We start from the raw sequence: 20825 nt of genomic DNA on the forward strand, positions 1-20825 counted from the left end.
TTGTACTCCACAGATCGTGCTATATAACCTAACATTCTGTTAGCCTTCTTAATGGCTTCTGAACACTGTTTGGAAGTTGATAGCTTGGAGTCCACTATGACTCCTAAATCCTTCTCATAAGGTGTACTCTCGATTTTTCGACCGCCCATTGTGTATTCAAACCTAATATTTTTACTTCCTATGTGTAGTTCTTTACATTTACTGACATTACATTTCATCTGCCACAAATCTCTCCTTTTAACCAACTTTCTTATTTCCATGTTTGCCAGCCTGGGCTCCCACCGTGTCTAGCCCATGACTTGTTTGAAGGTATTGTGTCGTATGACCTCGCTTTGTTTGTTGGTCATTTAATACATGAGAAGCACTTTACTTACTTGCAATTAAACAGATGTAAGAACCAATTCAAATATCAGGGAAATGATGGCAATGACTAACCTGCAGATGTTTCCCCTGGTAGTGAACGACTAAATGGACATGCAGTTCAAAATTGGTGTTTTCTTAGATTGTTACCTCTCTTGATAGCTGACAGAATTCAAGATCCCTGTGAAAACGAGGTATGGCAACTCCTTTTACAACTAAGAGAGGTAGTCTGTGCACCAGCTATCGCAGCAGGCCAAGTAGCATATCTCAAAGTCATAATTGAAGAATATCTACACAGTAGGAAAAAGCTTTTCCCTAATCACCCTTTAAGGCCTAAGCATCATTATATGTGCCATTATCCTGAACTTATACTCCACTTTGGTCCACTTATTCGCCTTTGGACATTAAGGTTTCAAAGTAAGCACTCATTTTTCAAAACATGTGCCAGAAAGCTACACAACTTTAAAAATCTGTGCAAAACACTGGCAGAAAGACATCAGCTTCTTCAGGCTTACTTGAGTGCAGGCAGCCTGTTCCCTCCAGTTGTACAGGTACACAGGGGTACACAGTTTTTTGTGAATGATTATAATGACAAAATCAGAGAATCTGTTGCCAGTTATAATTTTGAGTCACAGTCTACAGTGGCAGGCAATGAAGTGACTGTGAAAGGCACAGCATACAGGAAAGGAATGTTTGTTTTGCTTGGAAGTAGAGATGAAGAACTTTATGTTGGGAAGATTATTCTTGTACTTACTGTCCATGATTCTGCATACTTTGTTACAGAGAAGCATACCTTTGTGAAGTTGAGAGATATAGGTGTCTATTGTAAATTAGGAGTAGTCCAAAAGGATTGAAACCAGAGGTTTCAGTTAAGGCTGCATGTGTCCTTCTCCTCCTGATGGCATACTTTAAGGAGCCCAATGATGCAATCCTACTTCAAGCAGATGTAAGTAATTGTTTTACAGATAGAAAACTGAGTTTTGCTTAAAATAGACCAGGAACCCAACTGGCATTGAAAATGCTTTAGAGTTGAATTTATTTTTTATATTTTTCTAAAAATTAATGCCTTGAAATTTTAGAAAATTAATATGGTATCTTGAGGAGTGCTGGATGTGCTTGATTTTTATATAGCAGTAAATGTTCAGTATTCTATATGAAGAACTAGTTTGATAGAAACAATGAGATGAATATGATGGCTCAACTCAACCTGACCAAGAGTAAAAAAGGCAGGTGCCAATGCTGGAACTCGGGTAGACAATACAGTATATTAACCTTCATACTTGTATTCATACACTCTTAATCTCCCATGTAGACACACAGTTCTCCGACTACTGAATTTTAGTAAAATACACCTTGCTAAATCTACTGTAGAATTGTGAATCACTGGGGTCAAGGGATTTTCTTCTGCCATCATTTTTACTCTTCACTAAGGGATATACAGTATGCACTGTACTGTACATATATCCAGCATATTTTAAAGTTATGTATTACTGTATTTTACAGACATGTGCCACAGGCTGATGTTCAGAGGACAATGATGCTACCAAGCACACCCCGCTTGATTATACAAGGTAATGTTAACAACACATGTAGCTTATAGTGTCAGCAACTTTAGTAGTATGTAAACCTGTATTACCTTCTCATATATGTTTTGAAGGTCTGTGCAGCTGCTCTTTACTTTGCAAAGACCAGAAGAACAGTGTGCAGACCTTTAATAGTTGTAATCTAAGACCCTGTGTTAGCGACCCATTCCTTTCACACTGTTGTTCATTAAGAATTCCACTTCTTTGCATAAGTACGTGATGAATATCTTTTTTATTTCAGATGACATGATGAAGCCTAAAGCCTGGATGTTGTCAATTGAAGGACAAGTGGTCATGGGACCACATCATGACTTCATCAATGGTATTGCTACAATCTTCACAAGTTATTACAACCTTAACTTGCAGTATCCTGAAGATGCCTCATCCACATTGGAGTTTATCCAAAGGTAAACTAACACACTGACATTGTAGATAACACTAGCAAGGGTGATAGTGAGGCTAGTAAATCACCACAACATTGTTAAAATGGCAGAGAAATCGTGTTTGGCTTTCCTACTTAGGAGGAGTGTTAGGCATCAGTATTCTGTAGAAAGGAACAGCACTTAATGTCTTTTGAAAAACAGTGTGAAATAGCTCAAATAAAACTAATAGCTTCTATATTTTGTTTACAGGTGTTTTTTGGGTATTAACCCAGAGTCGGGCTCAAAATCAAAAAAGAAACGTGGACACATCAACCAACAAGTCTGCACACTTTTGAGGAAACTAATTGATTTTGAATGGATGTCAATGTAGACATTTTCAGAAAGGACTCCTAATAATTCAAATTGATTTAAAGTGTTTTAATCCCCTGTTTTGCCTCAGTTTAATTTCTATCTTGCTGTCTTTAAAAATATTACACTGCTTTATAATTACATTTTTGTTTTTTAACATTATCGTTTAAATATTAAACACTGGAGTTTATATCTTTAATTTAATTTCTTAAAATATACCTTTTAAAAGGAGACATGCTTTCAGAATTATTGATTGCTTTTCACTTGACCCTGTCAGATGTCTGCATATCTGGAAAAAGTAGCACATATTTACAAATAATACACTGCTGACTACTAGACAGCCCATAATAACTGCGGGCACTGAGGTACAGTATGTGCAAGTTGTTTACTACAGAGGATTTTAGATATACAGTACAGTAAAAAATGTGTTTTTGTTTCTTGTACATATACTTACTGTATGTGAGGTTTAGGTAATTTTGTTTGTGCAATTTAAAAAAAAAAAAAAGTTGAACTGCCTGTTATTGAATTTAAAAGTCTATACTTGAGGTATTCTGTGCATTTAACTTTTGAAGAAACACAGCTGAATAAATATGCAAAACACATACAGTAATGTGTTTTTGTTTTTATTTTTGTTTAACTTTATTAATTTTCAATAATTTAAAGATTATATGTGTTGTAAAGTGACTGATAAAAGTCTAATCCTGACTACAGGGACACTGATGGAAACATTTTGTACAAACATCATACAGAAAACCACAAATGCAAGGAACAAGTGAACAAGTAGTGAGGTGGACATTGGGACTTTAGAGACCTTCAGAACTTAACTTGATGTAACTTTGGGAAAATTTGGTAAATAGGATGGGTGATCAAGGTTGTTTTAATGTCCTTTACAGTATTTAATGTTGTTATTGCACCTGTAAATTTACAGTAAATTACTGGCTACTGAGTTGCATTACTTTTACAGTTGGCATGTAAAAATACAGTAGATTAATGTAAATTGAAAATGGTTAATTATTGTAATTCAACAGTAACATACTGCTACATCACAGTAATTTTCTTGCCCATTTTACTGTGAAGTCACAGTGTGGTATGGTAATTTTATTGTAATGTACTGTAATATGATACAGTAAAATACTGTAAAAGTAATGCAACTAGTAGCCAGTAATTTACTGTAAATTTACAGTGAAATTTTTTACAGTGTGGGTTTTACTAACGGCAGTTAGATGTCTGGACAGCCTGGTAGACAAAAAAGAAAGGGAGATTAAGAAAATGCAAATTGACTTGACGGATGCGTTAGGGCGAGCCTCGATGGCCGAATCCCAGGTAGCTGTATTATTGCCGCGGGTACAGCGGGCCGAGGATGACGGATGAGGCAGCCTTATGCATAGCCAAGATAAATACCTGGCTAAAAATTTGCGAGCAGCTAGTAGTACACGTAGCAATGTATAAAGAGAATGCCATATAGATTAAGCAACGATCGCTCAGTGTTAAAGTGTGTGGTGGCGCAGTAGTTAGCACTTATGCCATGATTCGAGTTTATTTGTGATTTATGTTGAAGCTTACATGTTGTTTGTTTTGAGTTAATATTCTCAATGACAGTTTAGTCTTTTTGATGAGAGTGCCGTCTTGCTGTAGTATCGAACCTCGCGATTTCTTGATAGTTGGATTTGCCCCAATTGGCGCAGGAATGGATCGCCACCGAAGCAATTCCTCGTTGTCGCCGAGTCATTTCGCCAATGGAGTCTCCTTGATCTAGAAACCAGCGCCGTTTCGAGCTGAGTAGAATCGTGTTAGAGTTAACATCCGTTAACGTCATGAGAGGCTGTTTTATATTATAGTCTGATAAGTAAAGCAGCCTTCAGAAAAATGTAGGTGGATAGCACCAAAAAGAATAACAAGCGTTGAGAAGAATATAATGCGCGAAAAAGAAAAAGTGCACTGTATTTAACATCAAAGGTACCTGGCGCTCGCTAATGTCTGTGTATGTGAATATGTCTGTGCTGAACTTATTCAATGTGTGTGCCTGTATATTATGTGTATGCCTGAGCATTAATTGTTCTCTGTGTGTGTGTAAATATGTTTGTGCTAAAAATGTGTGAGCGTACCTGTTATTTGTTCTGTGGGTGCGTACGTGTGTTTGGGAGTAAGAAAGCAAAAACATGGAGACTTCTGGGTAATGTAGTTCAACTATGATTTGCTGAAGCTGCCGTGTGCATATAAACGTCCAGAGCTCTGAGTAAAAATGGGTTAAAATAAGTAATAAGTGATAATAAGTGACAAAACTGAGGTAAAGTTGAATGTGTTAAAACAATGGTTTGGGTGATTTTGTGTATGTTTATATAGTGTATTAGAGGGATCCCTATGTGTGTGTATGTTAAATAGGTTTCAGTGTGCTTAAAAGAATGTGTAAAAATATGTGGTGTTGTTTGCAAGAATTAAATAATTGATATTATTGTGAATGTAAATGTTGAAATTAAAAGAGCTCTTAATTCTAAATTAAAAAGATATGAACAGGTGGTGTAAAAAGGTCTCCAGATTAAGCATATTATATGAGCACCCCTTTTATTTGAGTACTGGCCAGAGTCTGATAAAAGGGAGGATTTTAAGTAAAATGAGTAAATTTCGATTGAAGGAGACATTCTTTTAGCAAAATGAAGCAGGTTATTGGTAATACTCCTTTCAAAGCCTATGTTGATTAGTGCTGCTTAGAAAACAAAATTTACTGTATGTTGCAGAGGCAGAGTACAAGGAAAGCTGCTATAATGTGAGGGTTACTTGTATGTGGTAATGAAAGAAAGTGTAAGTGACAATATGGTGTGCATTTGTTTAGTGATGGTCAAATGCGACAGTTGGTATGAAGAATGGCATGTGGCAGTATAAAAACAGCCAATGCCAAACTGTAAGTGAAAGAAAGGGAATAAGGAGGGTTAACTAAGAGAAGAATAGACTGTGCTCTTTGGAGTCAACATTCTGAAAAACGTGTAATAAAACATCTGGAAGATAACAATGAAAGAATGTGCAAGATCAACTGTCTTTGACAGAAGGTTATGGGGAAAAGAAAATCAGTGTATATAATTGAAGTAGATTTGAAGTATTTTCTTAGTTTACCTGATAAACAGGTGGATTCTTCATTCTAAATATGGGTAGAAATGTGCAAATTTCTTAGAGGGCTTTATAGTAAATAAATAAAGACACATTTTGCATTATAGGGCATTTTGATATATTGATTTCTTTCCTCATTTCCTTTGTGTGTAATATTGACATGTTTGTGTGAAATACAGTGGAATACTGGGATCACAACAAAACTAATGGAAGGCTCACTTTTATACATGTATAGAAACTTTAAAAATGAACACCTTGTGTAAAAAGAAAAATGTTTTTAGGACTTTGCATAACTGAACAATGGTTTGTGATTAGATACATGGGGGAAGAAATAAGAATTTACCCGTCTAGATTGTGGATTTCTTTCTTGACTCTGCTTGATATGTTATGTTTAATTTTGTTTACATTTTGAAACCAGTTTAAATCTTGGAACAAATGCCGATAATTTGAATATTATGTCAATATTATTGGGACCAATTTTTGTAATGATTTATTATTGAGTACTTTTCCTTTTGTAATACATTGACTTTATTTTAATAATGACTTGGGACATGTTTTTTAATTGAGTGGAAATTGCAACCGCAGCCAAACTGGAAACAGCTATAAAGGAGGACTTGAACTTTGTGCTTATCAATCTAAATTTTTACTCTGACTGTTTAAAGACAAATTGACTTAGACAAACACAGACTGGATTGAACTGACCGTTTGTTTCACTGCTAGCAATATTTTTAATAGGGGTACCCCCAACAAAACAGATCTGACATGACATATTGTTTTTCGGATCCATAAGTAGCTACCAATGAAGAATTAATATGCTGACTATTTAAATGAGCGTTTTTAGGTCTTTACGTCTGCAGGTGAAAGCTGTTTTTTCCTAGTGCATCGTAGATAACAGCATTTGAAGTTGAACCAGAGATTGGGCTGTGATAAAGGTCTGCAGATAAACTAATTATCTGACTGCAAGGAGAACCCAGCCATACCAAAGAGGGAATCAAGTCGTGAATCAGGCCATCGATCAGCTGACTACTGGACAACGCACCTTGATTCCAGTTCCAGACATCATGGATACCTGCTGCCAAGAGCTCAACTATGCTGGTGATGTTTGAGCCCAAAAGATCATCGTGGATTCCGACTCATAGATGACATCTGCCTACTTGGGTCCTTTTTGCTTGGGATGTTGGACCCCAACACCTGCTTTGGTTCTTATTAAGAGAAGAAAATCTGTCACACTTTTACTCTGCAGGGCTCAATGTTCTTGCTGGAGCCTGCTTTGACTGTCCACTTGTTTGACAAATGGCAACATCTTTTGGGTTAAAAGTATTTGAACTGTGAAAGATATAGAAGGGAAAGCTAATTATTTGTAGACAAAGCAGAATATAGGGATTCCTAAATAATATGTATTTAATGAATGTTTGTATTAATGGGAATACTATATAATTTGTATTTTTAGATAAATGTTTTGATATGCCTTCTGATATTTTGTATGAGATAATAAGTCACCTTTAAGGACCAATGATTTGGTTATTTGTAAAGTTAATCAGAATTGAATCTAATCTAACCTAAGGGATCTATTAGAGATTGTTAAGTGATTGTCATTGAAGGGACAATGCACTATTACTAGTCAGGGTCAGTCCAGTTTAGATATTCTAGGTTATTGATTGTAGTGTTATAGCAAATAATGTAGAGCTTTACATTTAGGTACATTTAATTAATTGAAAAGAATAATAGTAAGCATAAGGGATGACACACACAAGTAGTATTTTGGGGATAAGGGACACATACAATAGGTCAGGACATCTATAGCTTTTAGAAGAGGATAAAACAGTTTAGGCTAGCATGTTGATGGTGATACAGGTCAAATGATTAACATCATGGCTTGATGAGTATATATGTTATGGAAATCAGTGAAATGAAGTAATAATTTGGCCCATAGGAGATGGATTGTCTTATACATACAGTGGTGAGTGTGAGGTCTGTGAATTAAAAAGCCCAAATGAAGTTTGAAGATCTCTGAAGATATGAATCCTTAATAAGAAGCTTGGGTATAACCCTTGAAATTGAAATTGAAATGAATGTGACCTCAAAAATGACCCAGTGATTTGCATTTTGGAAGGTAGTGCTGATGTCTTCCGAAGGGAGGATTGACACCTACTGTCCACAAAATGGTTGCATTAATGTGATAAAGGTGGCTCAAGGTTGAGACCACAGCTCGGTGAATATTTGGGCAATTTTATGAATGAGTGTGTTAAGATGTGAGCATGGTGAGGTGTGTAAGGACTTTATCTCCGATTATCATTGTGCACAGCGGTGGCAACCTAAAACTGAGAACTTTTGAGTTATTCAAGATAAATATTTATGCCATCTGTATCATCACCAATAATATTAATTAGTATTAGCTTTATTTGAACCTGGGTATCATGGGGGTTCATGTTAGTGAAGCAGAAATTACTCTCTTAATAGTACGTTGTTGCTTATTACTAGTTTCCTAATTAGTTATTACTAGAGTTGCTGTCAAACAGGTGTGCATCCAATTTCTTGAACCATGGACACCTTCAGTTAAAGATTTTTATTCTTTTCTTGATGACAATGTGTACGATGAAATACCAAATCAGAAGAAACTCTTTGGGTGAAGTGCTAGTAACCGCTCCCCAGGGAGGTGACCCTCTACGGTGCGCAAAGTACCTGGGTTGAAGAAAATTGTAATTTCACTGGAAAAATATTTCTCCAAGCGAAGAAAAAGCATTTATTATGGACAATTGTTTTATTATTATTGCCTTAATGACTATATTTAACTGTTATGTATTTTGTGCTTTACGAAAAATTGCAATCAGAACAAGAAGGGCAAGAGCGGGGTTTGCTGAGCGAGGGCGAATGTAATGGAAGGATTTTTCTAAAGAGAGGGGATCAAGAGTGCAGATGGGCGTTGGTCGCTCAGTGCAAAAACCAGCTTCAAGAAGGAAAAGTACTGGGAATATGGCCAGAGGGTTATGCTGACTTGTTTTTCACTTCGAGGGGCTTCACTATTTTTGTGTGCCTTTTGGTACCAGACACCGTCTCCGTCAGGATAAAGGGGCATGCTGACTTGTTTTTCACTTCAAGGGGCTTCACTCACGCAATTCTTATTTTTGTGTGCCGTTTGGTACCAGGTGTCGTCATCATCAGGACCAAGTGCAAAACAACACCGCGTCCCGTGGAAAGGTGTTTGTGCTGAAACTAATCACTTCTGTATACACTGCTTACACGTAAGCCGCTTTGGGCAAGGACGCTCAATTAGTATATAAGGGAAGGTTTCGCCCTCAGTTTCTTTGGAGGCTCAACCGTGGGGACAGCGCACCGCCCGTAAATGAAAGGCAAAATGGGTTGGTCCTTTGACAAGACTGACAAGCGGGCCCCCTCAGTCTACTGGTCTGGGATGATGGCTCTATGTCTTTTTATATGTATGTAAGTATTGTTTTGTTTTGTATGTCTGCATTATATGTGTTTGATTATTATAGTTGATTAAGTAAATAAAATAGAAGTATTGGACCTCTTCTCTCTGATTCTTTGCCTACTTATGTTCTAATCCCTGGAACCATTTTCCCACAACAAAACAGCTGGGGACTTTAATTGTGTTTTAAATCCACTTTTAGATAAGACTTCCTCCACAGGGGGAACGGCAACTAACACCGCAAAGATAATTACAAAGTTTATAACTGATCACAACTTATCAGATCCCTGGAGGTTTTTAAACCCAAATTCAAGAACATATTCTTTCTACTCACCAGTACATCATTGCTACTCAAGGATTGATTACTTCTTTATAGATAATAACGTCTTGCCTAAGATTAAACCTTGTAAATACGATGCTGTTGTTATTTCGGACCATGCTCCGATGATCTTGGAGCTGAAATTACTAAGCCCCATACACTCACCCTGCAGATGGCGCCTCAACCTGCTTCTATTAGCTGACGAGAATTGTACTGAATTTATATCCAAACAAATCAAATTCTTTCTAGAGACAAATACATCCCCTGAGATCTCTGCAGGAATACTCTGGGAAACTCTTAAGGCCTTCTTAAGAGGACAGATTATCTCATATCTTTCCCACAGAAATAAATCCAAGCGAAGAAAGTAGCAGAGATAAAAGCGAAATTACTAAAATAGATGAAGAACATGCCAGACTACCAAGCGAGACTCTACATAAGAGGAGGCAGGCTCTACATTCAGAATTAAACCTCTTGACAACTAAAGAAACTGAACAACTAATTTACAAATCCAGACATCATTATTATGAACATGGAGAAAGCTAATAAGCTTTTAGCGCAACAAATTCACAAGCAAGATGTGCATAGCGCAATCTCTGTAATCACTAACATGAACGGAGATAAAATCATCAAACACAAAAATATAATGTACACTTTTAGAGACTACTATAAATCCCTATATACTACTGAGTTTAAAGAAGACAATATACAATCTAATGCATTTCTGGATACATTACAGATACCACAAATTGACGCTTTTAGTGTGGAGGAACTCGATAAACCTCTGGCATTATCAGAATTACTGGATGCTATAAAGTCACTCCAAGGTGGAAAAGCAGCAGGCCCTGACGGCTACCCTGCAGAGTTTTACAAGAAATTCTCCGCTCAGCTAGCTCCCTCCTATTAGCAACATTTACAGAAGCCAGAGATAACCAATTTCTTCCACAAACCTTTGCCAAGCACTAATCACTGTCTTTCCAAAACAAAATAAGGACTTATTACAATGTGCATCATACAGACCAATTTCACTTCTGAATAACGACGTTAAAATACTCTCTAAAATCATAGCTAGAAGGATGGAGAAAGTGCTCCCTCGGTAATATCACAAGACCAAACTGGATTTATTAGGGGCCGACACTTATCTTCAAATCTTGACGCCTGTTTAATGTAATATACTCACCAACTAAATCAAACACCCCAGAAATATTATTATCATTAGATGCAGAAAAAGCATTTCACATGATTGAATGGAAATACCTTTTACTATATTGGAGAAGTTTGGGTTTGGCCCGAACATTTGTGCATGGATTAAATTACTGTATACTAACCCAGAAGCTTCAGTTTGCATCAATAACATTTGCTCAGACTACTTTAAACTAGAGCGTGGCACAAGACAAGGATGCCCTTTGTCACCGCTGCTGTTTGCAATTGCCATTGAACCACTGGCAATACATTGTCGAAATACTGATCAGATAAAGGGGATTAGCAGAGAAGGACTGGAACAGAAAATCTCATTATATGCAGATGATATGGTACTGTATATTTGGACCCAGAAAATTCTGTGCCTGCAGTCTTAGCAGCACTCACAGAATTTCAAAAGCTCTCTGGTCTCAGAATTAATCTGAATAAAAGTGTACTCTTTCCAGTGAATTCTCAAGCATATAATATTAGATTAGACACCCTACCTTTTATCATTGCAGAACAGTTTAAATACCTAAGGGTAAACATCACAAGTAAACATAAAGCTCTATATCAACAAAATTTCGTCGTCTGCATGGAAAAAATTAAACAAGACTTGCATAGATGGTCAACCCTTCATCTCACACTAGCTGGAAGAATTAACACTGTTAAGATGAATATTCTTCCTAAGCTCCTTTTTATTTCAAAACATCCCAATATACATTAATAAATCATTCTTTAAGCAATTAGATTCAACAATAACCTCATTTATTTGGAATTCAAAACATCCACACATCAAAAGAGCGACCCTACAAAGACAAAAGGCAGAAGGCGGCATGGCTCTACCTAACTTCCAGTTTTATTACTGGGTGGCAAATATACAGGCGATAAGAACCTGGACACAAATGTCTCACTTGCTTCAATTAAGGTCAGTGTTCACAACTCCACCATAAGAAAGAGACTGGGCAAAAACGGCCTGCATGGCAGATTTCCAAGACGCAAACCACTGTTAAGCAAAAAGAATATGAGGGCTCTTCTCAATTTTGCTAAGAAACATCTCAATGATTGGCAAGACTTTTTGGAAAATACCTTGTGGACTGATGAGACAAAAGTTAAACTTTTTGGAAGGCAAATGTCCCGTTACATCTGGCGTAAAATGAACACAGCATTTCAGAAAAAGAACATCATACCAACAGTAAAATATGGTGGTGGTAGTGTGATGGTCTGGGGTTGTTTTGCTGCTTCAGGACCTGGAAGGCTTGCTGTGATAGATGGAACCATGAATTCTACTGTCTACGAAAAATCCTGAAGGAGAATGTCCGGCCATCTGTTCGTCAACTCAAGCTGAAGCGATCTTGGTGCTGCAACAGGACAATGACCCAAAACACACCAGCAAATCCACCTCTGAATGGCTGAAGAAAAACAAAATGAAGACTTTGGAGTGGCCTAGTCAAAGTCCTGACCTGAATCCAATTGAGATGCTATGGCATGACCTTAAAAAGGCGGTTCATGTTAGAAATTCCTCAAATAAAGCTGGATTACAACAATTCTGCAAAGATGAGTGGGCCAATATTCCTCCAGAGCGCTGTAAAAGACTCATCGCAAACGCTTGATTGCAGTTATTGCTGCTAAGGGTGGCCCAACCAGTTATTAGGTTCAGGGGGCAATTACTTTTTCACACAGGACCATGTAGGTTTGGTCTTTTTTTCCTCCCTAAATAATAAAAACCATCATTTAAAAATTGCATTTTGTGTTTACTTGTGTTATATTTGACTAATGGTTAATTGTGTTTGATGATCAGAAACATTTTGTGTGACAAACATGCAAAAGAATAAGAAATCAGGAAGGGGCAAATAGTTTTCACACCACTGTATAGACAACGTCTTTGCATCCTATGAACAATTACATTCAAAATTTAACATTCCAGCTACACATTTCTTTCACTATCTTTAAATCAGGAACTTTGTTAAACAGAACCTTCCAGATTTTCCTCATCTTGCACCCTCATCCACGCTGGAAAAAATATTGCTCAATTTTAAGGAATTAGACTCCATCTCTACAATATATAAAATCATTTTACAATCCCTTCCTTTCAAAGATCCAAGAGGACACTGGGAAAAAGACCTCTCAATTAATATATCAGAAAAGGATTGGAAAGTAGCAATGCAGAGAATTCACTCGAGCTCCATATGCGCTAAGCATACAATTATACAACTGAAAATTATATATCGAGCACCTCTGTCTCGACTAAAACTCTCCAAAATGTTTCCAGGACATGATCCAACTTGCGAACGTTGCAACCAAGATCCAGCCTCACTGGGTCACATGTTCTGGGCCTGCACCAAATTAACATTATTCTGGACAAAAATTTTTAATTACCTCTCAGACAGCCTTGGACTCACAATCCCTCCTAACCCATTAACAGCTGTGTTTGGGGTTCTTCCAGAGGGGTTTAAAGTGGAGAAGAACAAACAAATTGTGATGGCATTCACTACACTGTTGGCACGCAGACTTATTCTGATAAACTGGAAGAACCCAAACTCTCCTCTTTTAAGTCAGTGGGAAACTGATGTGTTATATTATTTGAAATTGGAAAAAATCAAATAGTCAGTTAGAGGATCCGTACAGACTTTTTTCAAAATATGGCAGGATCTAATCAGTAATGTTTTAAAATAAGTTCATGAAGCACAGAGAATTTATTAATTTAGGTATTTTTACAATCCTTAAATTTTACACCGTTTGGCTTGCTCTCTCTCAGAGGTGGGGATCGATCTGTTCTTAACATAATTCTTTTTTTTGTAAAAACTTGATTGCTATGTATTGATTGTAATAAAATTAATAAAAAAAAAAAAAATTCAATTGCAATTAATCTCTCAGTTCAAATTTGTAATTGAAAGTCACTATGTATTAATTGCAATTTGTCATATTTTTTTCAAGCAATTAATATTTTTCTTTAAAGCAAAAACAACCCAGGGATTACTTTCTAATAAAAAACAGTTTTAATAATCAGTTGCCCATCTATTTTAAATTATTTTGGTTTCTTTATTGAACAGTTTTGTGAAACAGAAACAAATGAACTAACAGTACAACACTAATTAGTGAATGGCTCAAAGTAGGATTAATTAATACTTTTGAGCAACACAACAATGCAAATTAGTTGGAACTTTGATTATGCCAATAATTCTGTCTTTAAAATGATATGAAAATGAAAAATAAAACATTATTGAGTTTCTGCCTATTTATTTAATCAGTTGCTTAAGCAGACTTCAGTTTATTTCCATCAATTGTTTAAGCGCTGATATTCCAGACACAAAAACAAAAGTTCACAAGCGACCAATGCTGGGAAACGTTACTTAAATTAAATTCATTACATTGCTCATTACTTACAAAATCCTAAACTCCTCATGTTCAGCGCATTTCTTTTCCTCACTTGTCTTGAAGGGGGAAAAAACAAAGGGTCGGAGTAAAGCCGTATGCACGTTGCATTTGTTGCTGCCATGATGTGATTTAACTAATCAGTTACTTAACTGCATTTCTCAGTTTCCTATCTGCACTTTGCTTGAAGCTTGTGATGGCCAACACGTTACCTCTGGAAGGACAGTATCTACCATCCCAGTCCAAACAGAGAGATGGAATCCTCGTCTCTCAGCAGCCTCGGCCGAGCACTTCAAGCTTAGTGCACTGAGCCCGTTGTCTGAAAGGCCGTAGCGGTGCCCACAGACGGGTTGTCTGCAGTGTGTGAGTTGGGATTTGTCAGCTCAGATGTTCTCTTCTACATCAATGCCCAGTGCACTAGAGATGAGGTTAAGCTCCTCCCCACACATTGACTTGTCAATTTTGCTCTCGGGTTGGTGGGTTTAACTTTCAGCTAAAAAAAAAACATGTAAAAGAGGGGTTTCACAGACCTCTGGAAAATGTGCTAATTCACAGGGTTTGGCCAACAAAAAAAACGAGTGCAGGAGTCACCGTCAGATGACTGGAGATGATAGAGAGGTGAATGTAATTTATTCAAAGTAGCAAATAATATACAACAATAAAGTAGGCACAATGTAGGTAAACCAAAATAGTGGAATGCAAAGTCTCTTGGGAACAGGAAACCCCATCTATTCAAAAGGCATGACTTTACTAAACGTTTTGACAGTAACAATAAAAATATTTACTGTTGCTGAGGAGACTTACAACATTTCAGACACAATTGCTGGCATTTCTTTTGCTTTTCCAGTATTAGCACAGACAGCTGAAGTGACCTCCTCATGGCGACACACTGCCAGTGCCTATCATTTATAAAATAACAAATCCTTTTGAAATTCATTCTAAAACATGTCTGCCAGATTAACATTTCTAGTACCTTATGAAAGCTCTCTGAAAGAACATTTTTTGAGTGAGAAAAGAAATTCTACCTTTAACATACAGTGCATCCGGAAAGTATTCACAGCGCATCACTTTCTCCATATTTTGTTATGTTACAACCTTATTCCAAAATGGATTAAATTATTTTTTTTCCACAGAATTCTACACACAACACCCCATAATGACAACGTGAAAAAAGTTTACTTGAGATTTTTGCAAATTTATTAAAAGTAAAAAAACTGAGAAATCACATGCACATAAGTATTCACAGCCTTTGCCATGAAGCTCCAAATTGAGCTCAGGTGCATCCTGTTTCCCCTGATTATCCTTGAGATGTTTCTGCAGCTTTATTGGAACACACCTGTCTATATAAGGTCCCACAGTGGACAGTTCATGTCAGAGCACAAACCAAGCATGAAGTCAAAGGAATTGTCTGTAAACCTCCGAGACAGGATTGTCTTTAGGCACAAATCTGGGGAATGTTACAGAAAAAATATCTGCTGCTTTGAAGGTCCCAACTGAGCGATCGGGGGAGAAGGACCTTAGTAAGGGAAGTGACCAAGAAACCGATGGTCACTGTGTCAGAGCTGCAGAGGTCCTCTGTGGAGAGAGGAGAACCTTCCAGAAGGACAACTATCTCTGCAGCAATCCACCAATCAGGCCTGTATGGTACAGTGGCCAGACAGAAGCGACTCCTTAGTAAAAGGCACCACTCATCACCAGGCCAATACCATCCCTACAGTGAAGCATGGTGGTGGCAGCATTGTGCTGTGGGGATGTTTTTCAGTGGCAGGAACTGGGAGACTAGTCAGGATAAAGGGAAAGATGACTGCAGCAATGTACAGAGACATCCTCAATGAAAACCTGCTCCAGAGCTCTTTTGACCCCAGACTGGGGTGACGATTTATCCTTCAGCAGGACAGCGACCCTAAGCACACAGCCAAGATATCAAAGGAGTTGCTTTAGGACAACTCTGAATTTCCCTGAGTGGCCCAGCCAGAGCCCAGACTGGAATCTGATTGAACATCTCTGGAGAGATCTTAAAATGGCTGTGCACTGACGCTTCACATCCAAGATGAAAGCTTGAGAGGTACTGCAAAGAGGAATGGGCGAAACTGGCCAAGGATAGGTGTGCCAATGTTGTGGCATCATATTCAAAAAGACTTGAGGCTGTATTTGCTGCCAAAGGTGCATCGACAAAGTATTGAGCAAAGGCTGTGAATACTTATGTACATGGGATTTCTCAGTTTTTTTATTTTTAATAAATTTGCAAAAACTTTAAGTAAATTATTTTTACTTTGTCATTATGGGGTGTTGTGTGTAGAATTCTGAGGAAAAAAATAAATTTAATCCATTTTGGAATAAGGCTGTAACATAACAATATGTGGAAAAAGTGATGCGCTGTGAATAGTTTCCGGATGCACTGTATCAACAGTTCAGTAATTAACAATTTAACACCAAAATAAAATGCAGGTATTTCAGAACATTTATATTTTTGTGGTGGTATGCCATGACAAAGGGTTGAAAGCCCCCAGTGTAGATCTTCTCCAACGAAGCCCACTTCTGGAGGTGGCACCCAGTCTGAATTTTTTTCTGGCCCAGAAGACTCCAATTTGTGAGAATTGTTGGCCACATCCAGTACTGCAATATGTGTAGCAAAGTGTATTGTCTTTTTAATTTTTTTGTATCATTTAGATATGAATTTTCCAAACAGCAATTGTTTGTGTAAACTTAGTGACATATTTTGGAGTACGGATGCTAATTAATGTGACTCCTCACAGACGCCAGGCACCCTCAGGCGATGGTGGATGCTGTTCAGGTAAGTCTTCTCACTCCAAGCCTTTTGTACTTTTATTCTATTTATTTGAAATGTGTATTATTTGGTAATTCTCAAGTGTTAAATAAGTTATTTGCCCCCCCATTGAGTTCTTATATACAGTTGTGTATGTGTTTTATTATCAAAAGTAAACAAACAAAAAGAAAAGAAAATGTAAAAAAGCATGTCTTCTTTTAGTGCGCTGCCACAGTGTTAAAACATAATTCAGCGTGGTGTACAGCAGGATCATGTGTATATTTTGGATTTAAATTTTTATTTTACATTTTACTTTATTGATTTTGTATTAATAGTTTGTGTTTATAATTATTAGTAATTGATTTATTATTTAATAAGCATTGAAGAGAAGCTGTTTGTATAAAACCCTATTCTATTTTTTTTTGTTTTTGATTTTGTAAGTTTAAATTTTTTGTTATATTAAAATAGCAAAATGTATAATATTATAAAGCTAAACTATTATTTATTGTGTGAGGCCATGTATATTGTAAAGTGTTTTTTTTTTCTTTTTTCTGATGAAATGTGTATAATATATTGTAAATAGTTCTATAGGTAATACGTATTTTATGAAAACAGAGCTAGGCGCATGGTGGAGGCTGTAGGGGCTTTGGTGAGAAGCCGTTTGTATGACGCCCTGTTCTTTATTTTGTTTCTGGAGAAGGAAAAAGGATATAAACTGCTATGTCTCCTCCATGTTGATTAGTTTTTGAAACAACACTAAGTAGGATGGATATGAGTTGGTTACATGTGCTTACTGTCCAGGCAGGAGTGAAACTCACTCTTTAGTCAGGACAGTTCAGTTGTACTTCTCTCCGGTGGGAATTCTGGTGCTTGTCTGAAGTGTACTGCTCTGACAGATTTGTTTGCCACGTTCCAAACAGCAATGTGGCTTCTCTTTGAGGTTCATTTCTTAACAATAGTTTAGTTTGCTTATTTTTCAGGACAAGACTGAATGTCACTCGAGTCCTGAAGGGTTCTTGTTTTTCTGGACTGATTTTTGAACTTCTACTGTTTTTATTCGGTTGTGAACTCTTGTGTGTATCCGAAGACCGACGCTCTGTGAAAACTGTTTACCACATTCATTACAGCAATATGGCTTCTCTCCCGTGTGAACTCTTGTGTGGTCCTTCAGATTGCTTATATGTGAAAACTGTTTACCACATTCATTACAGCAATATGGCTTCTCTCCGGTGTGAACTCTTGTGTGGTCCTTCAGATTGCTTATATGTGAAAATTGTTTACCACATTCATTACAGCAATATGGCTTCTCTCCAGTGTGAACTCTAGTGTGTCTCTGAAGACTGCTCATCTCTGAAAACTGTTTGCCACATTCATTGCAGCAATACGGCTTCTCTCCAGTGTGAACTCTTGTGTGGTCCTTCAGAGTTCTTATATGTGAAAACTGTTTGCCACATTCATTACAGCAATATGGCTTCTCTCCAGTGTGAACTCTTGTGTGGTCCTTCAGATTGTTCATATGTGAAAACTGTTTGCCACATTCATTACAGCAATATGGCTTCTCTCCAGTGTGAACTCTTGTGTGGTCCTTCAGACTGGTTATACGTGAAAACTGTTTACCACATTCATTACAGCAATATGGCTTCTCTCCTGTGTGAACTCTTGTGTGTCTCTGAAGAGCACTCCTGTTAGAGGATTCTCTGCTACATTTCACACTGCAGTGATCTTTCTTTCCTGCGTAAAATTTAAAACAAAAAGGAAAAAAAAAAACATGTGCTTACTTTCAATTCGCTGCCTTATTATCAACATTAACTCACATTAAATACATGATGGTTGAAATTAGGAACAACCTTTGATCAGCATAAGCAATTATAAAACTTTTGTTGTACTTGGAAAACACAGAATCTATTAATTTTACGTCCTTTATTACAACTGCTCAGTAGAGCCACATGTATAAAACTTCCTTATGCTCGGCCACATATATGAAAGCTGTTTTTTATGCAAAAGTTAGGATTTATAAAACTAGGCCTTGCCATTTAAATTGGCTCAAAATTCCCTCAACTTTTGAGCATTTGTAAGTCCCATGCAGACTTTGTGTTGGCATTTTAGCAACTCCAGGTGGAAAAACAAAGAACTGAATAGAAAATCTCATTTCATTTTTCATTTCATTACACATTTCACATTCTGATGTTTGACAGGCTACACAAGAAGTGAGTTTTGATGTAACACAATGACATTTTGGCTCATGATGATGACGTAAGCTGATTTAGACTCCCTACTGTCATCCTCTTTGAAGTGTGTGCTGAACTGCAGCCTTCATTACAGAGACCACCAAACAGAAATCACACAATCCCTTTTCTCTTACAGGTTTTAACAGCTGTGGGTTATTCGGAGATGGCAGCTTTTCAGCATGAACTGCCTGACTGGCGAGTAATCTCTCAGTCACCCAGAGCCACGTAATGCCATCTGTATGGGATGGTATACTTAAGATGGTAGAGAGTGTCACAAACTCGACACAAAGTCATAGAAAGGTTTGGGGCAGCCAACCATATAACTGATTTCCTGGCTGCAAAAGTCGTTTTAAATGAATAACGCACTGATGTGCACACAACCGAGTCGAAGACAGAATTGAGGGAATAGGGAAAAGGTACAGACTTTTAAAGGGGAAAACAGCAAGTGAGATCATGGGGTCGGGTTCATGGTCTTCAGCCATTGGTTCAAGCCCAGATGTGACATCAAAGGGGCTGGAGCTGGCAAGGTCTCCATTCATAGGCTTGGTCCCGGAAGTGATGCGAGGAGAGCCAGGTGGAATCTCCCATGAATGGTCTACAGGAAAGGGAGAAAAAGAGTCCGTGCACTCTGCCACATCCCGGCATGCCTCGGAACTGCCCTTAGGCTGCCTACCATGCGCATGTGTGTGACAAGAGATACATGCAATATTGTTACCATCAGGCTATGCAAGTTGTGATCAAAAAGAAATCTGCAGCAACGTCTGCTGTCTTCAGCAGTGGTGGTGTTACTGGGCCTTTAAGCCCCTTTATGATTACTAAGCTCACCAGTGTGTTCTTTCTTGTTATTAATATCCAGGAAACTTCGAATTGGGTACTCTTAAGGTTTTCCAATGTCTCCAATGATTTAATTATTACTTTCCAGCTTCTTTGACTTTCATTGGCACAGTTCTTGCCCTCATGTTGAACAATGACAACTACAGAGACCAAAGGTAGTCTGTAGGTAGTAGTACGCTGAGGTGTCTTAGGCCTGCAAGACTAAAGAAATGAAACACACCTGAGGAATCACAAACACCTCTGGCACCAATTGTCCCAAACATTACAGTGCCCTGAAATTGGAGGACAATTAAGAAAAAGTGCTGTCATTTCTACAAGGTGTGACTGAAATGTTTGCAAATCCCCTTAAATGAAAATCAGTAATTTGTACTTTACATCAAAATTATTTAATTTGCAATTTTAAACGGTGGATTAAAGGAGCAAATGCAAGAAAAATGTTTCTTTGTCTCCGCCATTATGGAGGGTACTATATAAAACAGAATGCCATGCCTAGTATGAAAAGTGCACCATCAATAATTAGAATGTGTCCTGACATTTATCCACACTTGAACTAAAACCACTTGACACCAAAACAAACAACAAAATGTTTTCTTTCATTCACCAAAGCAAAAGAGAGCAATGGATGAGTGAGCCTCAGTGCACAGGCCTACAAAACCGAGGAAGAGCGCAGCTGTTGATGTTTCAGCTCTACAGGGGAGTGGCAGGTGATACCAGGACTTGTAATCTTTATGACACACTGATGACATTTATACTCACCATTATAATGTTAAAGGGTATCTACTATCAGGACTTATTTATGTTGACTAAACTAAAATTTGCCAGGTTTTACCGTTAATTTGATCCAATATGTGTGTGTGTTCATATATGGAATTCTCTCTGTTATGGCTGTAAAAATCAAGCAGTCCAAGCCTGCACTCAATGAA

General features: G+C 37.5%; 2 protein-coding genes across 2 annotated transcripts in view; one reads left to right on the forward strand and one right to left on the reverse strand.

Annotated features, from left to right (window-relative positions):
* LOC120533516 (gastrula zinc finger protein XlCGF57.1-like) overlaps positions 1-20825 on the forward strand; it is a 695777-nt gene that overhangs the window by 254227 nt on the left and 420725 nt on the right. The window lies entirely within an intron of this gene.
* The window catches only part of LOC120533533 (zinc finger protein 239-like), a 69189-nt gene continuing 64837 nt past the window's right edge, over positions 16474-20825 (reverse strand). The window contains exon 3 of the mRNA XM_039760468.1: positions 16474-18571. Within this exon, the coding sequence (XP_039616402.1) occupies positions 17835-18571 (737 nt within the window). The 3' untranslated portion in view covers positions 16474-17834. The remainder of the gene's footprint in view (positions 18572-20825) is intronic.

This window comes from Polypterus senegalus, chromosome 8, assembly GCF_016835505.1.
Source record: "Polypterus senegalus isolate Bchr_013 chromosome 8, ASM1683550v1, whole genome shotgun sequence".
NCBI classification, from domain to species: Eukaryota; Metazoa; Chordata; class Cladistia; order Polypteriformes; family Polypteridae; genus Polypterus; species Polypterus senegalus.